This window comes from Hypoxylon fragiforme, assembly GCF_022984875.1.
Source record: "Hypoxylon fragiforme strain CBS 206.31 chromosome Unknown GGS25scaffold_3, whole genome shotgun sequence".
Lineage (NCBI taxonomy): Eukaryota > Fungi > Ascomycota > Sordariomycetes > Xylariales > Hypoxylaceae > Hypoxylon > Hypoxylon fragiforme.
Window position 1 is genome coordinate 3,392,319 of NW_026054758.1, and position 19,663 is coordinate 3,411,981.

General features: G+C 46.9%; 7 protein-coding genes across 7 annotated transcripts; 4 read left to right on the forward strand and 3 right to left on the reverse strand.

The window, feature by feature from the left end:
- Nucleotides 1-968: 968 nt before the first annotated feature.
- On the reverse strand, nt 969-2,701 carry GGS25DRAFT_201995 (uncharacterized protein). The gene is made up of 3 exons (XM_049256811.1): nt 1,933-2,701; nt 1,758-1,877; nt 969-1,689 (listed from the first exon to the last, which is right to left on the reverse strand). Exons 1-3 carry the CDS (start codon nt 2,386-2,388, stop codon nt 1,207-1,209), a joined length of 1,059 nt encoding a protein of 352 aa, XP_049119358.1. The 5' UTR covers nt 2,389-2,701; the 3' UTR covers nt 969-1,206.
- Nucleotides 2,702-4,878: 2,177 nt separating this feature from the next.
- GGS25DRAFT_202019 (kinase-like protein) lies at nt 4,879-7,747 on the forward strand. The gene is made up of 2 exons (XM_049256812.1): nt 4,879-7,111; nt 7,165-7,747. The coding sequence occupies exons 1-2, from the start codon at nt 4,988-4,990 to the stop codon at nt 7,501-7,503; spliced, it is 2,463 nt and encodes an 820-aa protein (XP_049119359.1). The 5' UTR covers nt 4,879-4,987; the 3' UTR covers nt 7,504-7,747.
- Nucleotides 7,748-8,219: 472 nt separating this feature from the next.
- GGS25DRAFT_483325 (uncharacterized protein) lies at nt 8,220-11,309 on the forward strand. Its single transcript, XM_049260355.1, has 5 exons — nt 8,220-8,238; nt 8,327-8,905; nt 9,379-9,650; nt 9,710-10,336; nt 10,394-11,309. The coding sequence occupies exons 2-5, from the start codon at nt 8,818-8,820 to the stop codon at nt 10,916-10,918; spliced, it is 1,512 nt and encodes a 503-aa protein (XP_049119360.1). The 5' UTR covers nt 8,220-8,238; nt 8,327-8,817; the 3' UTR covers nt 10,919-11,309.
- Nucleotides 11,310-11,389: 80 nt separating this feature from the next.
- On the forward strand, nt 11,390-12,721 carry GGS25DRAFT_483329 (NAD(P)-binding protein). Its single transcript, XM_049260356.1, has one exon. The coding sequence runs from the start codon at nt 11,602-11,604 to the stop codon at nt 12,514-12,516; it is 915 nt and encodes a 304-aa protein (XP_049119361.1). The 5' UTR covers nt 11,390-11,601; the 3' UTR covers nt 12,517-12,721.
- A 374-nt stretch (nt 12,722-13,095) lies between these two features.
- On the reverse strand, nt 13,096-15,080 carry GGS25DRAFT_202079 (Mo25-like protein). The gene is made up of 4 exons (XM_049256814.1): nt 14,466-15,080; nt 14,342-14,399; nt 13,760-14,241; nt 13,096-13,676 (listed from the first exon to the last, which is right to left on the reverse strand). The coding sequence occupies exons 1-4, from the start codon at nt 14,562-14,564 to the stop codon at nt 13,194-13,196; spliced, it is 1,122 nt and encodes a 373-aa protein (XP_049119362.1). The 5' UTR covers nt 14,565-15,080; the 3' UTR covers nt 13,096-13,193.
- A 97-nt stretch (nt 15,081-15,177) lies between these two features.
- GGS25DRAFT_483331 (uncharacterized protein) lies at nt 15,178-15,737 on the reverse strand. Its single transcript, XM_049260357.1, has 3 exons — nt 15,547-15,737; nt 15,377-15,472; nt 15,178-15,317 (listed from the first exon to the last, which is right to left on the reverse strand). The coding sequence occupies exons 1-3, from the start codon at nt 15,619-15,621 to the stop codon at nt 15,294-15,296; spliced, it is 195 nt and encodes a 64-aa protein (XP_049119363.1). The 5' UTR covers nt 15,622-15,737; the 3' UTR covers nt 15,178-15,293.
- A 154-nt stretch (nt 15,738-15,891) lies between these two features.
- GGS25DRAFT_483333 (uncharacterized protein) lies at nt 15,892-19,578 on the forward strand. Its single transcript, XM_049260358.1, has 2 exons — nt 15,892-16,496; nt 16,559-19,578. The coding sequence occupies exons 1-2, from the start codon at nt 16,346-16,348 to the stop codon at nt 19,282-19,284; spliced, it is 2,877 nt and encodes a 958-aa protein (XP_049119364.1). The 5' UTR covers nt 15,892-16,345; the 3' UTR covers nt 19,285-19,578.
- The last annotated feature ends 85 nt before the right edge of the window (nt 19,579-19,663 follow it).

Genomic DNA, 19,663 nt, shown 5'->3' on the forward strand with positions numbered 1-19,663 from the left:
AGCAGTAACTACGCCGTACTATGTACTATGTACTATGTATGTAAATGCAGAGGTACCTTTTGTGAGACAATGCACGATAAGGATACTTTTAAACCTTGAAAGCTCTTTGAGATGTAGGTGTGGAGCTGTTGCTGGTGTTGCAGTGTTGCACCATGCAGGGTGTACGTCAATTTGGAAGGGCACTGGGGTGCTCAGACCAACTTGCGCCTGCCAATGTGATGTCGAGAGAGGATCGGGGATGTAGAGAATCAATCCGCTAAAGGTGAATGGTCTTTTCAGTGCATTCCTTTTGTGTTATTGGCTGCAGGTTGCTACAGCTTCCACGGTGGGGCCGGGCTTTAGTTGCTTGGCTATCTGGGGCCGAAAGGTCTTACAGTAACCTGAATCTTATTGGTCAATTTGCCCGATCACGTCTCATTTAGAACTAGACAATTATCCACCGGTTATGTCCGTAGACCTAAAATAATGTTGATCACGATTTGCTGCATACCTTCCTTCCTTCCTTCTTGCCTGCTTCGTTCTAATAGTGCATAACTCGTCTGCTCATGCAAGTCAAAGCAATACTAATAGTTATTAATTGTAAGAAACCGCAAGGGAAAAACTATTTTGCCGACACAACAATTTCTCCCCAACCTTTTCTTCTTCTTCTTTCTCCTCCTCCTCCTCCTCGTCTCTCGTCTGTCCTTTCCTCTCTAGTCAGGGGGCTTTCAAAAAGAAATTCCTTGGCATGATCGTTACTATGTCCATAGTAACCGGAGATAAATACATAATAGACAACGGGACAAGGGATGTTTCGTCTACCTTTACTCTCTTCTCTTCTCAGTTGCTATTATAGTTTCTTTCGGCCACCTCCAACACATCCGCATATCAACTGTCTGTGTTACTGTGTTACCCTCTCTTAGTACCGTCCATTCATCCATACAAAAAGGTAGCAGAGCAATCAGGGAAACGAGAATGGTACAGTTTTCCCGTGATAATTCGATAAATCCTGGCTGTTGTGCGATATGTACAGACAATCCTGGCTAGAGCTGCGTGTGCGCCGTCTCCTGTGGGATGGCCAAGTGATTTTAATGGAATGCTTAGACACGATGATGTCTCTGCCTGTGGTATCCTACCAACACATTAGTGTATTACGATCTTTGTCGGTGTGGGGAGAAAGCTCGAGGACAGCTAGGCATCTAGAATACGATTCGCAATACCTCATCATCAACCTTGTTCAGCATCTAGGGCTTCAAGAGAGCTTTCTTCCCGGAATCTTGATGCTTCGTAAAAGAGAGTTGAGTCCTCGGAATTCTCTCGGCCATCGTATAGGCCTCGAAACCCTGGTGTTTGGAGCCCTGGAGAGTTGCGCGTAATGTCCTTACTGGTGCTAGGCTGGCACGCAGAATGAGAAGGTAGACGCGGAAGAGGGGCAGTATATGATCCGTGAAGGCGACTCTGGTGGCGTGCTTCTGGGAGACTGAGTGGTGTCTGCGGTTGTGATGACGCCGGAAGAGAATCGTTGTAAATTCTAAATCCGCTTGTCGGCTCTGAATCCTGCTCACGTGCTGGTGAACCAGGGTGGGAACGAGAAATGGGTGGTTGTGATGACGTTGGTGATGGAGAGGGAGAGCCGCGGCTTGAGGAGCGGACTATGGAATCCACGAATCTCACTGCCGAACTGACGAGCCGCCTTCTTCCTCTCCGGGACTGTGACGAAATTAACCAAATACTAAAAAGAAATATAAAATAAATAAGAAAATGAACGGTCAACATACCAGCGAACCCGGGCGGATATCAGTCTGTGCTTCCCTGAGAGACGATCGTCTAGGAGGGGTGGCAGGTGACTCATGACTAGCATCGCTTGGTCGAGACTGTGTTTGTGTGGTTTGCCGAGACTGGCGGTTATCAGGTTAGCTCCTAGAGCAATTGGAGATAGTGGACAGAACGTACCACAGGTAGAGACTGCGCATTAGAGACCGACCTTTTCTCTTGAGAGAAAGGTGGAGGGAGCGGCATTGGTAAGTTGCCCCAACCCGTAGGACGCGGCCTGCTCGACGAAGTTGAGGTTCCGTTTTGTGAGGAGTTGGACAAACCCTGAGAAGTGCCCTCTCCGGAATGGTCTCCAGCTTTGGGTAGCTGTCGGGGCGAACCTGCCAGAAGGCTCGGGCTTTCTGCACCAGTACCAATTGAGTGACTCCTGAAGAGAGGCTCTGGTGTTGATTGGTTCGTATAGATATCTCCCGATTCTCGACCCCTTTCTTCAGTGGTAACCCTTTTTACGGTATGAATGGGTAATTGGCCAAAGACGTCCTCTTTAGCAAGATATTTTTTGAAACGAAGATGTCGTTCCAACTCCTTGACCTCTGTCATGGTCAAGGAGAGCTTGGTAGGGGATAGACGTAGCATATCGTGGAAGGGTTAAGATCTCTCTGGCTGTACATACAAGCTGGGATATTTGTATTCCCGCGACCATATTCAAGGTGCATGTTGAGGATAGGAACCTACAAGGTACTCTAGGTACATATGTGGCAGAACACTTCAAGTTATTGAATTTACCCTTGTGACTGCCGTTTAAGGCTGGAAGCTACAGATTACCTCGGTGAACTGCTACTGGCCTCAACGTTTAATGTTAGCATTGAAGCTTACTACTAGCAAGTACCCACTGGTGAAACAAATACTAATATGTGCCAGTGACATCAATAAACTCTCGAGCTGAAAACACATATTATTGGTGTACGTGTATGTAGGTACATAGTAGTATCCAGTCAGTCAGAACTTCAATGTTGACTGTCTACAGTATACTGTCTACAGTATATGCCTGCCTAGTAGATACGTATTGTACATTGATAGTATGCGATTCTTTGCTCTGAATAAATGCTTAGCAAAGACCGGAAGGGGGCGGTGTATGATAGAAACATTGCAATACTTAGATTTTATAGAGATTGGTACTCTATAGAGGCTTCAATTCAATGTTGTAGATTGTTGAAGATAAGAAAATACGAGGTTTAGGCAACGAAATCATATGTACATACATGCCTATGGCTGTGTGGTTTTCTAATACATGTAAGCATCAAAACCCCTCTACCGAGTCTACCCTATGTACGCTCTCAGGCCCCATATCATGGATGTATTGTACATACAGGCTACATACATTATACTACATATGTACCTTGTAACTAGTATGCAGCGTGTACTAGGGAGTACTAGATACTTAGTGTCCTACATAGTAGGTAGGTTTAATGTTAGCACTATGTAGTTTATACATGCATAATATAACTGGAAACTAGACTTGGAACTATGTAAATACATACCTACAGTACATAGTAGTATGTAGTTGTGTACGTACACTGTACTGTGTACCTCCAATTTACATCTACTTTCAATGTTAAAAGTCACCGTGCTAAAATCCAACATTACATATAGGTGGAACCTTAACTGGACGGTGCAGATTACGAGGTACATACAATGCACCGCATGCACAGCTTGCACCGCTAACGAACTTCACCCAATTCCACCTGGGCACCGTCAATTTACATATGTCCCAGCACTTTGAGGCCCCTCCAACATATGCCTGGAGGTCTTCCAGTTAGTTTACCTTGTACTACTCACAATATGTAGTACCTTACCTATGTAGTAGCATTAGTAGTAATTTAGTACACATGCATGTACATATGTAGGTAGCAAGCTTGCCTAAGGCTGGCCTGCCATCTTTTTTCTCTCTTCAATGTTTCTCGTTCGAAATTAGTATCGACCAATTCATTTGACTACCTATTATCATTCAAATTTACAGTGCTGTTCAATGTTGTACTCGTACACTGCAGTCTACCAAGTTTCTTCTTACCATTGAAGTTAACATACCTTCCAAGCTTGCATTGCCTCCCTGCCTCTTTACTTCTTCTTTGCCTTTCTTACTCTACTTCTCTACCAACCAACTAACCAGCCAAACGAAAACGACTTCTATCAGACAATTCTATCAGACAATTCTACATACCATACCATACCTATAGTTACATATTCTCAACTTCTCCAACTGACCTGGGCGTGCGTGCGTATGTAGTACCCTATCTGTACGATACTAGCAGACTGGTAGACTGGATAGACTGGGTTAGATAGTATGCCCATTGCTTCGTTCTTGTTGGGCCCTTGTCCATGCATGGCAGCATTGGAAGCATTGGATTGAGATTTGAATCTTTCCCCTTTGGTTCCCTGGGTCGTGTGTTTGTTCCCGCCCACGGCTGTCTTGCCGTCTTGAAAATTAGACGCGGAACTTAGCACATGTGTTTTGCATCCAGTTATCCAGTTATTACGGCCCTGGAGACGTCAAGAAACTAATTTCTTTTTTTTTCTTTTTTTTTTCTTCTTTTACTATTGACCATCCCATCCTTCTTTCTTCCCTTACTCTACCAGATACCTACCAAACTATCAAACTACCAACTTACCAACCAACCTACCCTACGCTACCTACCTACCTACTTACGTACCTTCGCACTAGGTATCGACTAATTATTTTCTACATCCTAACCATCCCCATCCCCGTCCCCTCTTCTACTTAGCACTTGGCTTGACCTTACCCTACCTTGCCTTGCCTGACCTGGCGTGTCTTGACGTGTTCTGGTCTGATGCCGATGCCCTTTCGACCTTTCACACCTGGAGAACGGCATACCAAGGTTAGCATATATCTAGCACCACCTAACGGTCGGGCTTTGTCAGGGATACGAACGACTGTCATTGATTCTGTCCATTTCACTTCCCCGGTGCTTGGGAAGAGGGTTTCTAAAGGGATCTAAGGGGAATAATCTACAGCCGAGGGTCATCGATGGTCACATCCATTGGTGACGACCTTTAGACAAAGTTTGGTAGTTAATACCATATTTCGTCCGTAGTGTACGAATTGGCCGGGTTCGAATACCTGTCCACCGCGTGGCTTTGGTATCCACCCCTCCTTAGCTGTCTTTTGCCGACAATCTAGTCAACCTATCCATCGTTACTTCGGTTTGCGATTACCATGAGCAACGATATTAGCCTTTCGAGGGCCTTGGGTGGCCTACGCATTGCCAATCCGGACGATGTCGATATCTCACCACACCCACCCGGAGAGGAAGTAGACCAAATTGATACTCCACCCGTGTCAACCCAACCCGTCTACGACTCTCGTCCTTCTGATCACGACTCATACACCGAACAAAGTAGACCTCCGACGTCCGATATGTTAATGGGCATACCTAGTACACAAGCCGATCCTAACAGTCAGATGTCTGCGTACCCCCAGAATGGAGGGTTACCGTACACAAACCCCGCCTCTTCCCGTCCTCCCTCCGGCCTTTACAGCGCCACGACAGCAGCAGAGCGTGACCAAGCTGCGAATTCCTACCATATTTTACGGACCGAACCGTCTAGAGCACCCGTGTACAATGGTCCAAATAAGGCCGATTCGAGAGCACCTTCGGAATACGCGCCAAGCATTCCCTCTCGTGAGCCGAGTTACCGAGATCGATCCTACAATCAGAACCGCCAGCTTCAGGCCGTCGCTGGGGCTGGGGCTCTTCCCCCTAGAAGGAGTTCGAAAGGCATGGGTGGTGGCTATGCCTCGATTCCTGGCGTACCCGTTGTCCCCGAGCCCCACGGTCTCGCGATGGACACGCCTGTGTCTAAAAGTAGCGAGGACTGGAAAGACCGAGGCGCCGCTGTATCGATACGAAAAGAGGTGGACGCGAATGGGAAAACTATCATGCGACCAGTAAAGAAAGGTGTTCGGGATTTTTCTTTCGGTCGAATTTTAGGAGAGGGCTCATACAGCACGGTGTATTTCGCCACGGACCGCCAAACCCTGAAAGAGTACGCAATAAAAGTACTAGAGAAGAAGCATATCATTAAAGAGAGAAAGATAAAATATGTCAACATTGAGAAAGATACGCTCAACCGATTGACGGAACATCCTGGTATTGTACGGCTATACTACACCTTTCAGGATGAAAACTCTCTTTATTATGTCCTAGATCTTTGCAATGGCGGCGAGTTGCTGGGCGTTTTGAAAAAAACGGGCACGTTTGACGTGGAGTGCTCCAGGTTCTTTGGCGCCCAAATATTAGATGCTATCGAGTATATGCACTCGCGAGGTGTAATCCATAGAGACTTGAAGCCCGAGAATGTCCTCCTCGACGATCAGTTGCACGTCAAGATTACCGATTTTGGGACGGCAAGGCTGTTAACAGACCCGAGAGCTCCTCAGGCCCCTCCTAGGATTGAGGACACTGGGACAAGTTCTAGGAGCAAGGACCAGGATGATGATAGTCGTGCAGCGTCGTTCGTAGGCACGGCTGAATATGTGAGCCCTGAGTTACTCACCAATAAAAATGCCTGCAAGGCGAGTGATCTATGGGCATTTGGCTGCATTATCTATCAACTGCTTGCTGGCCGGCCACCTTTTAAAGCCGGGTCTGAGTACTTGACGTTCCAGAAGATCGTTAATCTCGATTATGAATTCCCCACAGGATTTCCACCTGCCGCGAGGGATCTGGTCGAACGGTGCCTGGTTTTAGATCCCGCAAGGCGTCTGACTATTGAGCACATCAAAAACCATGAATTTTTCGACGGCCAACAATTCGGTAAAGGCCTGTGGAAAACGAAGGCCCCCCGATTGCGGCCGTATGTGCCACCATCCCAGGAACCGAAGATCATACAACTGAATGGGACACCCAGCAGTCAACAGCCCAACTCCAGGCCACCAACAGGAGGGAATGGGCTTAATGGCTCTTCTCGGAATCCCGGAAGGATTATCACGGATATCCCCCCACCATCTCAATTGGACATTGAATGGTCCCCTGTATTGACAAGAACGAACGAGAGAATATTACGACTCGGCGACCTGATGGTTATGTCCTCACCAATTCCAAACAGCCCCCACGGTAAAGGTGATGAGGGTCATAGGAAATTCTCTCGCTTCTTTGGCGGCAGTACGACGAAGAAGAGACAACGATTAGTAATGATCACGTCTAGTGGGCGGATTGTCCTGGCACCAGCCGGTGGCGAGGAGAAGAAGGCGAAATTAGAGATTTCGCTTTTGACACCAGACTGCTCGTGGAAGACCCTGGTCGACGCGAAGGGACAGACAGTTTGGTGTGTCGACTCGGTAGGTTCTTATTGCCTAGACATGTGCATGCTCTATATTGACAAGATTATTAGGCTGGTATGCACTATACCTTTGAAGATGTGAAACCTTCTTCCTTTGAGACGCCTCGACCCACTGCAGACGAGTGGCTTGAGACTGTACAGCAAGCCAGGGACTTTGCTGCATCTCTCAACCTCAACCGCTCTTACACAAGTGACAATGCGTTCGGAGAGATATCGTCGTCCATGTCTAGCCCAGCAAGCACTTTCGGCCCGGAGGGCTATAATATTAACGACAGGTCTCATCGGAACCATCTGAGTAAGAGCCAAGCAAGTTTAGAAGATACGTCTAGTACAAAACGGAATCGATTCAGCAAGCGACAATCCAAACAGGGGTTAGGTTCGGCCTTTTAAAGGGAGCCTACCTACCTACCTACCTACCTACTTATTTTCACTTTCTTCCGTTCTATTTTCATATGCGGCATATTCCAGCGAGGCGTAGGCTTTTGGTGATATTTAAAGGGGGTCCAAATCATGACACGAAAACACTTGCATTCTGGGAGTTTCCTTTTCACCAACTATGCTACTCCAGATTGGGGCATGCACTCGGCATCCCATTTTAGATGCATTAGAAGGACTACATCGTACACAACCACACCTCACTTTCCCTAATATAATATTCCAATATAAAATTTTCTTACTTGCCCGCCCCCGTCTTCTATATCATGCATAGGAGAGAGAAAGCTACAGGAAAGGATGATGGGTCTGGCTTGGTTGTGACTTTTACTATTGAAAGTTGAAGAAGGCATTCATGTTGCTATATTGAAAGCCTAGAACATAGCGAGGGGGGTTATACCAGTGTAAGTGGTCAGAAAAGGCTCCATACTAGGTACCCTCCTATTTAGGGGTATGGAAGAAGGAGAGGGAGAGAGAGAGAGAGAGCTGAATACACTGGACTGATAGAATGATTGGGCCTAGCTGAGTTGGTCATTAGTAAACTGTAATGCCCCGCATGGGCCTTGAATGTTTGTGATATCTGGTCTACATGTGCTCTACTACCTAGGTATATTCGCAGTAATGTATTGAATCTGGAGCATGGATGGATATGCATATATGCATAATTAGGAACTATATAGGTATATTACCTAGGTTAGTAATATTACCTCAGAGGCTCAGCCTGGTCCTCAGGTACTACTAGTAGTACATATGTACAAGTACCTACTAAGCCACTACATAGTCGTTACGTTACTGAGCACCGCCACGTCAAACAACTTCCGACTCTAGACTTCAAATGGCAATTCAAAAGAATGTCCACCCTTTTTTTTTCTCAATTGACACAAGCCAGTTAAGAGGAAATCTTATATTCTCCAATCATTTTACAGACCGCGACGAGGCGGAACACGCGCCTTTTCAACGACTATCCAAATCTCCGACGCAGATAACTCGGACCATCTTCCCCATTCCCAATCGCGACTCGGAATAGTCTTTTTCTGGCGTCGCACCTTGATCAGTCAGTGGAGTTGCAAAACAAGAACTACCTACCATACTATACCATACCAATCCAATCCAGTCTAGGTTTCTGGTTCTTCTTAGCCCTTCCTAGCTTTTAGCAGCATTGACAGGTCTTACAAAGCCTCCTGTTTGTTTATTTTCGTCATAGCCCAGGTGAACCAAATTCAATATTTTATAACAATAGGAGAGATATTGGTTGGCGCCAAAACAGTCAAGATGCAGACCAGCTACCGTCCTTACCCGCAGCAGCAGGTCGCGCCGCAGCGCACCCCCCATTCGGCCGGACAGCGACGAGGAGGCATTGGTATGTAACCTTTTTACTTGAACTGATCAATGATAGTTAAGAGGGGCTGGGTTCAATTTGCTCGATGCATTTTTAAGTGTTGGCGATCCAACGAAAAAAAGAATCCCCACAACACATCCACATACATACTACCTTCACATCCACATTCGTATCCATGGCAGCATGGATATGTCCACTCAACATCCACAGGTCCCTAACGACCACGCACGTCTACACTTGTCTCCACTAGGCCATTAGTCGTGTTCATCGCTAAATTCAACATACCCATACCCATACCCATACCCATACCCCCATATCCATCCATATCCGTGCTCTCATCATATACACACATACGCGATACTACTGGTACTAATCTCTTGATGACCCTCTACATGTACCCTTCCTTCACCTCATTCTTCTCCCTGTTACCTATATTCATTTCCATATTACAATTTATACCATACATCGATCTAATCAAATCTGCGGCGATACAGGTCCCATGATGTCGTCTGGTCCTCATCACCAAGTCCCGCTGACCCAGGCGCAAATCGCACAGCAGCAGCAGGCCGCAGCCATGCAGGTCGAGACAGCTAAACGCCGTAGCCGCAAACCAACCGACAAGAATCTACCTGACAACATCGACGACTGTACCATCGGCGATATGGCTGCGAGATATCGAGACCTTCGCGACTTTGAGAGAAGGCTCGACGCGACCATGACAAGAAAAAGGCTTGATATTGTCGACTCAGTAAACCGAAGCGTCAAGGTATATATTGTGCATCATCTCGAATGGCGTGGGCTTTTTTACTGACGGAAATTGTTTAGCGATGGAAGACTTTGCGAATATGGATCACCAACACGGCCGAAGATCAAGTTTGGCAAGGGAACAGTCTCAGTGCCGACACATTTGATTTTAGCTCGAACCAAGAGCCCACGTATCGCGTCAAGATCGAGGGACGGCTATTGGAGGATGACGATGATGTTGGTCAAGATGATAAGAGTGAAGATAGTAAGGCTAACTCCGACGACCCTGACCGCATGGAGGAAGACCCAAAACCGAAGGCGACGAAGACACCAAAGTACAGATTCTCTCATTTCTTCAAGGCATTAAGTGTCGACTTCCCAAGTAGTCGGAAGGGGATTGACCAGCCGGTTGAGTGGAAGAAGCCCGAGGCGCGCGCTGGTCCCTCGTCTAATCTTCCTGCCGCGGCCGACTTTGATGAGCTCACCTTTAAGCGCTGCGGAGATGAGAATATCCACATTACCATCAATCTCCATAGACACGAGGAGCCAGAGCGCTATGCACTTAGCCAGGAGCTGGAAGACATTGTCGATATGTCAGAAGCTACACGCCAGGAGACTGTGATGGGTATTTGGGAATACATCAAGTTGATGGGGCTACAAGAGGATGAAGAGAAGCGCAACTTTCGCTGCGACGATCTTTTGAAAAAGGTAAATAAAGCAGACGTAGGTCGGGTATGATTATACATTACTAATCCAGCGGCCTAGGCAATCAACGTTGATGCTGGCTCGATTCCCAAATTGAACGAATATATAACACCACAACTAAAGCCTCTGCCACCCGTCAAACTCCCTTACACCCTCCGACTTGACGAGGAGTTCCACAAGGACCCGCAACCTACCGTCTACGATGTTCGTGTTGCGGTGGATGACCCTTTGCGAGAAAAGATGCTTTCGTTCCTCAGTAACGCCGGCTACGCAAACATGCTGAAGGAGGCCGCAACTCTGGATGAACAGCTAGCGACTATCATTCAGGCAATCCATGTTTCGAAAGCCAAGCATGCATTCCTGGCCTCCCTCAGCGAGGACCCAACTACCTTTGTGAGGGACTGGTTGAGTTCGCAGAAGCGTGACCTTGACGTAATTATGGGTGAATCAATGAGGGGCGTGGGTGAGGAAGCTTCCGGTGACGAGTGGAGAAAGGGAGGCAAAGATAGTGTCTGGTCTACTATCAACGCTCGAGAAAGTGTCACGGTCTTGTTGTCCAAGCAGCCTATTCAACCGCCACGGTAAAAGTTGGACTCGAAGTTAGGAAGAAGACGTGAATGGGCGTCGGCGGGGGTGTGGTAAATGGCGTATGGCGTGCTTGTATTGGAGTCCTTTGGGAAAGGCTTATATCCCTCAGGGGTCATGGGTGGTTTTTATTGTAACCTGGAGAGAAGCATATCCTGGATGAAAGTGATTGCAGAGGCCAACATTGGTAATATTTTCGATGGAGCTCTTGTCTCCAAACCTCAAGCTTGAAAGTCTGGGTGGATGGAAAGACGGACGGACGGACGGACGGACGGAATTGCTCTCGCAACTGTCTCGTAATAATTCGATATAACAAATCACAGTTGTACATCGGATACTTCATGTTTGTGATAATATGCTAACCTAATAATATTGCAAGTTTCGCTTGTGATGCTGTTGTGATGTAATATTCGGTGTTAAATTCTTAAATCCGATCGATGCCTTTTGACCATGACATATAACTAAAGCCCGAGTCTTGACTGACCCCTCCTATGTATATATATGCTCCACCTTCTACCTTATTCCCTTCGTCAACTGAGGCTTGATCAAGTTTGCCTATCACATACACTGGTATAACTAGTTGGTATAACTAGTTATAGGATACTACAGTACAGAACCCCAACACTTGCAGCAAAGGGGCTTCATTCTTGAAACCCACAATCATTTCGTCTCCATTCGTAATCATGTCAGCCATCTTCCAAAAGGCCAATACAGCCGTCATCACAGGCGGCGCGTCGGGCATCGGACTGGCGCTGGCGCACAAGTGCGTCGGGTACGGGATGCGAGTGGTGGTCGCAGACTGGGACACCGGGCGGCTGGACGAGGCGAGACGGTCCCTAGGAGCTGGCGCCACTGCGCTAAGGGTTGATGTGGCGAAGACGGAAGACTGGGCGGCGCTGAAGACGCATGTGGTGAGGGAGCTTGGGGGCCAGGTCAACTTGCTCGCGCTTAATGCGGGCGTGTCTGGGGGTGGCACGTCTTTCAATAATAGCGAGGGCGAGGGTTCAGGGGTTCAGGGGTTAGAAACGTGGAGGAAGGTTGTTGATGTGAATTTCTTCGGCGTAGTCAATGGGATTACGACGTTCCTCCCGCTGATTAGAGAGATGGTGGAAAAGAAGGAGGAAGGTAAGGAGGGGGAGGAAGCGAGGATCATCATCACGGGCTCGAAACAAGGTATCACGAATCCCCCCGGTAACCCGGCGTATAACGCCAGCAAAGCGGCAGTAAGGAGCGTCGCGGAGCAGCTCTCATTCGACCTCCGCGCGGTAAAGGGTGTGGCCGTGCACCTCCTCATTCCCGGGTGGACATGGACGCCGCTGGCGGGTGCGGTGGGAGGCAAGGCAAAGCCCGAGGCGGCGTGGACAGCAGAGCAGGTTGTGGAGTTTTTAGAGGGAAAGATGCGGGAAGGGGAAGAGAAAGGGGACGAGAAAAAGTTCTGGGTTTTGTGTCCGGATAACGATGTCTCGGAGGAGACAGATAGGAAGCGGATGCTCTGGACGGCGGATGATCCCGTTAAAGGACGCCTGCCGCTGAGTCGGTGGAGGGATGAGTATAATCTAGAGTTTGAGGCGTGGATGAAGGGGAGGGGAGGGTTGTGAGTTGTGAATTGGGGTTGTATCTAATATGTTGCTCGAGTTCTACTCGCAGAGGCTGAGATGAGTAGCTGGTATGGATTTGGTATTTCATCTTCAGTTCATACAAGAGTTTATACAAGTATCCTATTTATGATCAGATCCGTTCCTTACCCCAAAAGACCTAAAGACCTAAAGACAGTACGATGGAAATATAGTATATATTGCAAGACCTTCCAGTCAACATTCATATTTGTTGTATACGAGTCTAATGCGCTTCTTTCATGCATTTACTTCCGTTCCTTTACAGTGGATGGATACAAAGCCTTGTGACAACCAAAAGTAGATATGCACCCCCCCCCCCCCCCCCCCCCCCCCCCCCAAAAAAAAAAAAAAAAAAAAAAAAGGAGAGGGAGAGAGAAAGAGAGAGAGTTATGGAGGTATTTGCGCCACTGCAGAGCTTTCGTTCTTCATTCGTTCCTATCATAACCCAAACGCCTAAGTACATGCACGTAATGTATGTAGTTTCTTCTTTTTGGCCATGATGGCTACTTCGTACATCTACTATCCGTCCTTTGATATGTCTCAGTCCCTACCCCAATACTTTAAAGGCCCTTGAAAACAAAACTCCATAATCTGGCTTCGCCCACACGCTACTAGGTATGACTCGTTCATGTAGAACTCGACTAACGGTGACCATTCCCCTAAACAGCCTGAGACAGCTGGCGAGTAGGCGGGACGGGATTTGGCGGCATATTTCGGATCTGCTTGATCAGAAATTCACGTTCGTCGATGAACTGCTCATCGTCGGTGCGGTCCTCGAGGAAGTGTGACAAGAAATTTAAGAGCTTGTCGCGGTTCATGAGCAGGATCTTCTGGACGGCGATGGACTTGTGGGGATTGGCCACGAAGACCTTGAAAACATGGAATCCCTCATACTGCACCATCTTGCGATCGCTGCGGAGGAGGTTCATACAGATCTTGAGATGCTCCCCGCGGTCTACGTATGCGGTCATGACATTGTAGTTGGACCGGTCTAATAATATCTCCCCCAGCAACTTGATCGACTGCCGCTTCGTTACGTAACTGTTGGACTGCACCAGGATGTGGTTGTACCTGTCAAAAAAGAGTTCAAAGTTGATAGAGAGGTATCGCGGCACAAGTTCCTTGTGCTTTGTTAGAAGTTCCTATATAAAACTTGTTAGGAGAAGGGGTCTGATAGTCGTGTCATGATTTTATATGCTCGCTTTTGCTGCATATTCGGACATACCCTGAATGTGGTGAATGCATCAGCAGCAACCTCGAACGAGCTCTTGTCGATCCAATCGAAGAATCGCCAAAAGACACCATTGCCACTTTGAGGTCGCTCCCTGTCAATAGCCGTGACACCCTTTAAACTCGACCCAGGTTCCTCTCCATCATCATATAATATGATAGCAGCAGCCGCCTCAGACTTGAGGACTTCGCGGAGTACGGTGCCGGCAGGCGTCGCGCTTTCTTTGTGATCATAGCCCCGACATAACTCAAGCAGGATTTGCGGCTTGTTATTAACTACGTAGCTCAGCGCGACGGGATCGGTCTTGGGCGATGCTGTGGGGGGTCGGAAGCGGAAGACGTAGGAGAATATGACTTGGGTATCTTTGCGGGACTCGAAAGGGAGGCGATGTAGGTATTGAGCGAGTAAGAGAAGTAGATCCTCTTCTATCAGGCCTGTGACTAACTGGTATACTTGTTCTGGGGCGCTTTCCACCTCTGCGACCTGATATTTAGTATTATGCGACCATACACATCTCATGCAGTTGCGCTTTCAGACTTGAGAAGGGATGCGCCAGGACATTTAATAGGAACATACCTGGTGTGCCTTGCAGTATAAGCTTCATCTGACTGAGCACCTTGGCTAGCTCCTCGGACTACGGTACAGTAAGTAACCTATCTATAATATATTTCGAGGTTATTACGACCAAAAGTGTACGTACTTTGCCGGGAGCGTCGAGCTTGAGAACATTGTCTCTTGCTTGCTTGGGCAGATCCAAGGTATTGGTCCTGGTTCTTGCCCGTGAGAATAGGAAGGACATGGTTGAGAACTAGCTATACGAATGATTCATCTGTATCGGGAAGTTTCAGAAGGTGAAATTGGATTTGCCAAGGTAAGAGATTGAGAAGATAGCAATGAGTGTGCAATGAGTATGATTCGGTCTCGACCAAGATGTATTCGATGTATTCGATGTATTCGATGTATTCGGTGTATTCGATGTTCTTGATGTTCTCGAAGTATTCGATCTCTTGAAAAGACGGCGTTGGAGATTCAGTCAACCAGGTACGTCATCTTTCCGGGCTTGCCTAAGTGATGAGATGTCCGTAGTCGGTATCCTAGAGCTATGCCTAACACCTTGGTAAAGTCTTTCGAATGCTGCCATGTAAGGTATGAGGTGCGTAGGATGTTGCTGTGTTGGTTGCTATTTATTCCAAGTAAATCCGGGGATCGGAATGTTTATTTACGGGGCAATACCTAGTATCTCACTGGGCAGCGGTGGACAGTGGACATCCTTGTAACATTGAATCACCACTACTAGGTAGTAGTATGTATGTACATAACTACTATGTAGCGTAATGTATTTGCATGGATTCCTATGTACCGTGCAAGTCCGTGCTAGTATTTCATGTAGTTACATTTGATATGCAATTATCATATTAATCTACACTTCCACCAAAATATACATGTACTAATAGTAGAACTCTCCTCCTCCTCCTCCTCCTCCTCCTCTTCCTTCATAGAATAAAAAAAAAAGAATAAAAATAAAAATTTAACGAGTTGGTTTCGATGCTTTCTATTGTCATAGATCAGCTCAGGGAGACTTTAACAATTTATAGTAGCCATATTACTTACCAGCAAACAGTCTTGCAATCTAAGAAATTCGCTGGCGCATTTGTCTTTATGGACAGAATTATAATCTGCGACGACACATTTACCATATAATGTTGCCTGTAGATGAACATGAGCCTTGTAATTTATCATAGAGGTATGTATAGTGTTGTAGGAGAGTATGTATGTATCACCTCAGTGGAACATTTTGAGATGGCAGCATAAAAGTTTTGGATTGGTCGCTGGCGTTGGCATTGGCGTGGTAGCATTGTTTTAATTATGTAAATGGTCTTAAGAATATTGTGAGCTGATTGTTAACTGGGAACATTGAAGGTCTGATGAAGTTTTCAATATTTTCAATATTTTCAATATTGTGAAGGAATTTGAATAGTTATGAGGTTTAGTTATTGTAATAATACATTACAATGATAGTAACAATGATAGTATGCATTTAGCTGGGATTAATGCACAGACTATTGCTATATTAGTAAATATGTAATAGTTATATGCATGTGTTTCCAACCTTCCAACAAACTTCAATCAGACAACGCGACGCGGAACCACTTTCTTCAGTCTGTTTCTTTCTTACCTAGGGTAACAACCAACTTTCGACTTCCTGATTCCTGATTCCTGATTCCTGATTCCTGATTCCTAATTCTTAATTCCTAATTCCTGACTCTCAATCTTTTCTGATAATCGCAAATTCGAATCGCACTATCTTTTAGGAATCTTGGATATTCCCCTTGATTGAGGCATTGTACAACACCTACCTATATGCGCACCCTACCTACTAGGTAGTAGTCAGTCTCCCCTGACTACAACTTTGCACTATGGCAATTGCTTCGTCAATCCAAGCTCCTGAGCTATAGTTAACACTTTGCATCCATCCCTTCGACTCTCACCTTCAAGCTATATCAACTCCAGTAAATTAATTTTCCAGGGATAAAACCATGCTCAGGCCTTCAAACTATACAAATCCGTCGCTGCTCTATCATGGCTCTTTTACATGACCTTCAGTCACCTGCTTCATCTGATATCTCCCAAGATTATTCATCTCATGAGTCTATACCTTATAGCGTCATGGCTTCACCCGTCATAGCTCCTCACCTTCTTGAAAAAGAGCGTGATAAATACTCCGACGATGGTAGGCTTGCCTTGATGTCTCAGTACTTCATTTACAGCTCAGCTAATTCATCTATTCATTAGATATACGGGTTCTATGGGAAATTGTGAACCGGGCTGAAGGATTCTTGTCTGAGCTTACACCTTCCTCTCGTTTGCCAACTCATGCATTATTTAAGGCGTATGATGAGGTGCTCCTCGAGAATGGAATTGACCCGGACGACGACCAGCTCATTAGCAAGCTCGTGTTCATGGTTGGAGGGGTCAAAAACACTGATTCGCTGAGAGCGAAGTTCAAGGCTGTCATGGCTCGCATGAATATCACCGTGCAGTTAGATCCTGGCCAAGCCCATGGAAGCGATGCTGGCGATGCTTATGCCAATTCTGCCCACACTCCCGATGGATCATCCGTTGCTGGGGATGCTGTAGATAATCGTTTCGTCGTCGACAAAGATGCGCACAGGCGGTTGCCCGGTCCCGTCAATGGTATTTATACCAATCTCGGGCTTGATGATACCAGCGATCACTACCTCGTCACGAAGGAACGTGATGGTCACCACCTCAACAATATTGACTATAGCCTGTCTAGTGAGGATAATCCCGCTCACCTGTCTAAATTGGAGCAATATCTTGAAACCAGCGCAATCGCCTTTCGCAAGACGCATAACGACAAGTTCTCGGCTGCGTCTACTCTCCGTCAGTGGCAGACGAAATCAAACTTCATGGGCAACTTGTGCGAACAGTTCGACGCTGCTCGACAAGCTGACTTGGAAGAAGACGTAGAAGCGAAATTCGAAGCATGGCGGAATCTCGCCGCTAAAGTAGATAACTTGCCGCCGCACAGCATCCCTCCCAACGTATACTCAAAGCGTATTGAGGGAATAGCATCCCGGGCCTACGAAATTCATGTCATCAAAACCGCGCTCAAACAGTGGCGGCAAAGTGCCCGAGAGCAATGCCATAAATTCCAGAACCTTGAGGAATCATCGGACCCCCTCGAACGTGTTGCGGCAAAGGCGCATAAAAACTTGATGCTCTCGCGCGCTTTCGTGAATTGGTCCAACCGCCTAGAAAAAGAAGTTGAAAGAGCACAAATGGCCGCCAAGGTTTATGAGATGAACTTGAAATCCAAAGCTTTTGGTATTCGCCAGCGTCCAAGTGACAATTCCTACACTAGCGAGACTCACATTGCTTCCTCCCCCCCTAAGCCCATTGAGTCTGATGATGCTTCCCGACCAAAGACTATTGCTGATCATATAGGGCATCCGGTTGCTGTTGATCGTGCAGTCCCGCCGGGTATTGCATTTCACACTCGCGAACGGATTTCCCCTGAGCCTGATGGGAGTGGTCCACCTTCTAATGATGATTCCACTAATTCGCTTGATGGGATGGATGAAACGACATTACTTGCACGGCGACACATTCTTCGTATGCGCTACTATGATGCTTGGGAGAGATACACAGCGGAGCACTTGGATAAAGTAAGAGACTTTAAAGCCGAACAACACGATGAACGCGTTGCCCATGCTATTCCCATATGGCGCTCCCAAGCTAGACAACTTTCTCAGGAACGAGGAACATTACGATATAATGCAGAGCGAGCCAACTACTATAATAAGGCTATAAAGGCGATCGATGCATGGAGGCAAGAGAGCCAAGACAAATGGGAAGAGCAAGATCAAGTGCTTGACCATTACGCTGCACGAGCCAATTTCTTCTACAAAACTACCAAGACCTTGCCTATCTGGCGGAACGAGACAGAACAAGCTGCCCAACACCAAGGAGTGCTTAAGTTATACGCGAATCGGGCGGAATATTTTTCTAAGACCACGAAATTCCTTCCTATTTGGAGGAAGCAAACGAAAGAGGCTGCCGAACGCGAAGAACAAACGCTTGCTAGTTATGCCCAACGAGCGGACTACTACTACAGGACTCGGGGAAGTCTGTTAGCGTGGCATGACATTTCCAAGCAGAAACGGAAGAAGCAGTTGAGGGAAGCGCATCTGGAAACGCGCCGAATTGTAAAGAGAGGTATGGGTGAACGGTGCATTGCCGAATGGCGCGAAAAGCTGCAGCCGAGCATCGAACAGTTCGAGGCCATGGATTCAATATTAGAAGATATTACCGCAGATCGAGAATGGACACAAACTGCCGAAGCGCTTGATACGTGGCGTGAGAAGGCACAAGAGCGGAATGAAATGGACTTTATGAGCGATGTGACAATCAAGGGCAAGGTTTTGGGACAATGGAGGAATCGATCGGCACGGCAACAGGAGCTACAGCTTCAAGCTGAAGAATATAAAAAAGGAAAGACGGTAGCCCGAGTGCTCAAGAACTGGAATCTTAGGACTCTTCAGATACCAAACCGGCCTCTTATCGTCGCAAATGCCTTGGAAAAGAAGGACAGGAAAATGCTGCGAACAGGGTTTGAAAATTGGTATAGCCGGACGGCGGATAAGCTGGTTCCTGTTGAGCTCTCAGATGGAAGCTACAAGAGCGTGGAACAAGTAGTAGATGATGCGCAGCACCAGGCATCACTTACGCAAGCGAAGGGATTATTCAGCCGCTGGCAAGCCGCCACAAAGGAGAGAGAGGCTGAAACGATACCAGAAGAGACGTACGCGGCAACTCCAGGGAGACCTCGGATATTTCTAGCGGCATTAAATCGAATGGAGACGACGACACCGTTGGCACCAGTACCTAGCCGATGGCGTGCTAGTGAGACGGCACTGAGGGGGTCACTCGTTGGTGCTAGAAATAGTCGCGCTAGGCGCGCAGAGCGGAATCTCAGGGTATCATGGGCTCAGTAGTTACTGAGTAGTAACCTTGAAACTTATTGATAGGTATTGGGTATCATTGGCGTTATGGGGTTCGTATTGTGTAGCATGATGGAATTTGGCATGAAATAGGCGTGGTGGATTCTGTTATAAGTTAGAAAGATACCCACGGTTTAACGATTCTCAAAATCCTCGAATTTCATATAGAATATCCATCATGATGGATGCATTGTGTACCTAGGATGCTATGTAGGTACCTACTATGTACCTACCTACTACTAGGTAGTATGGAAACTACATACATGTAGAAACTCGAACTGCTCAAGGTCTCTGAATGTTGTGCATTTAAACGGGTCAAGTTAGCTCCAATTTAGCTCCAATTTATGCAATATCACAAGCTAAGTAGTTTGGG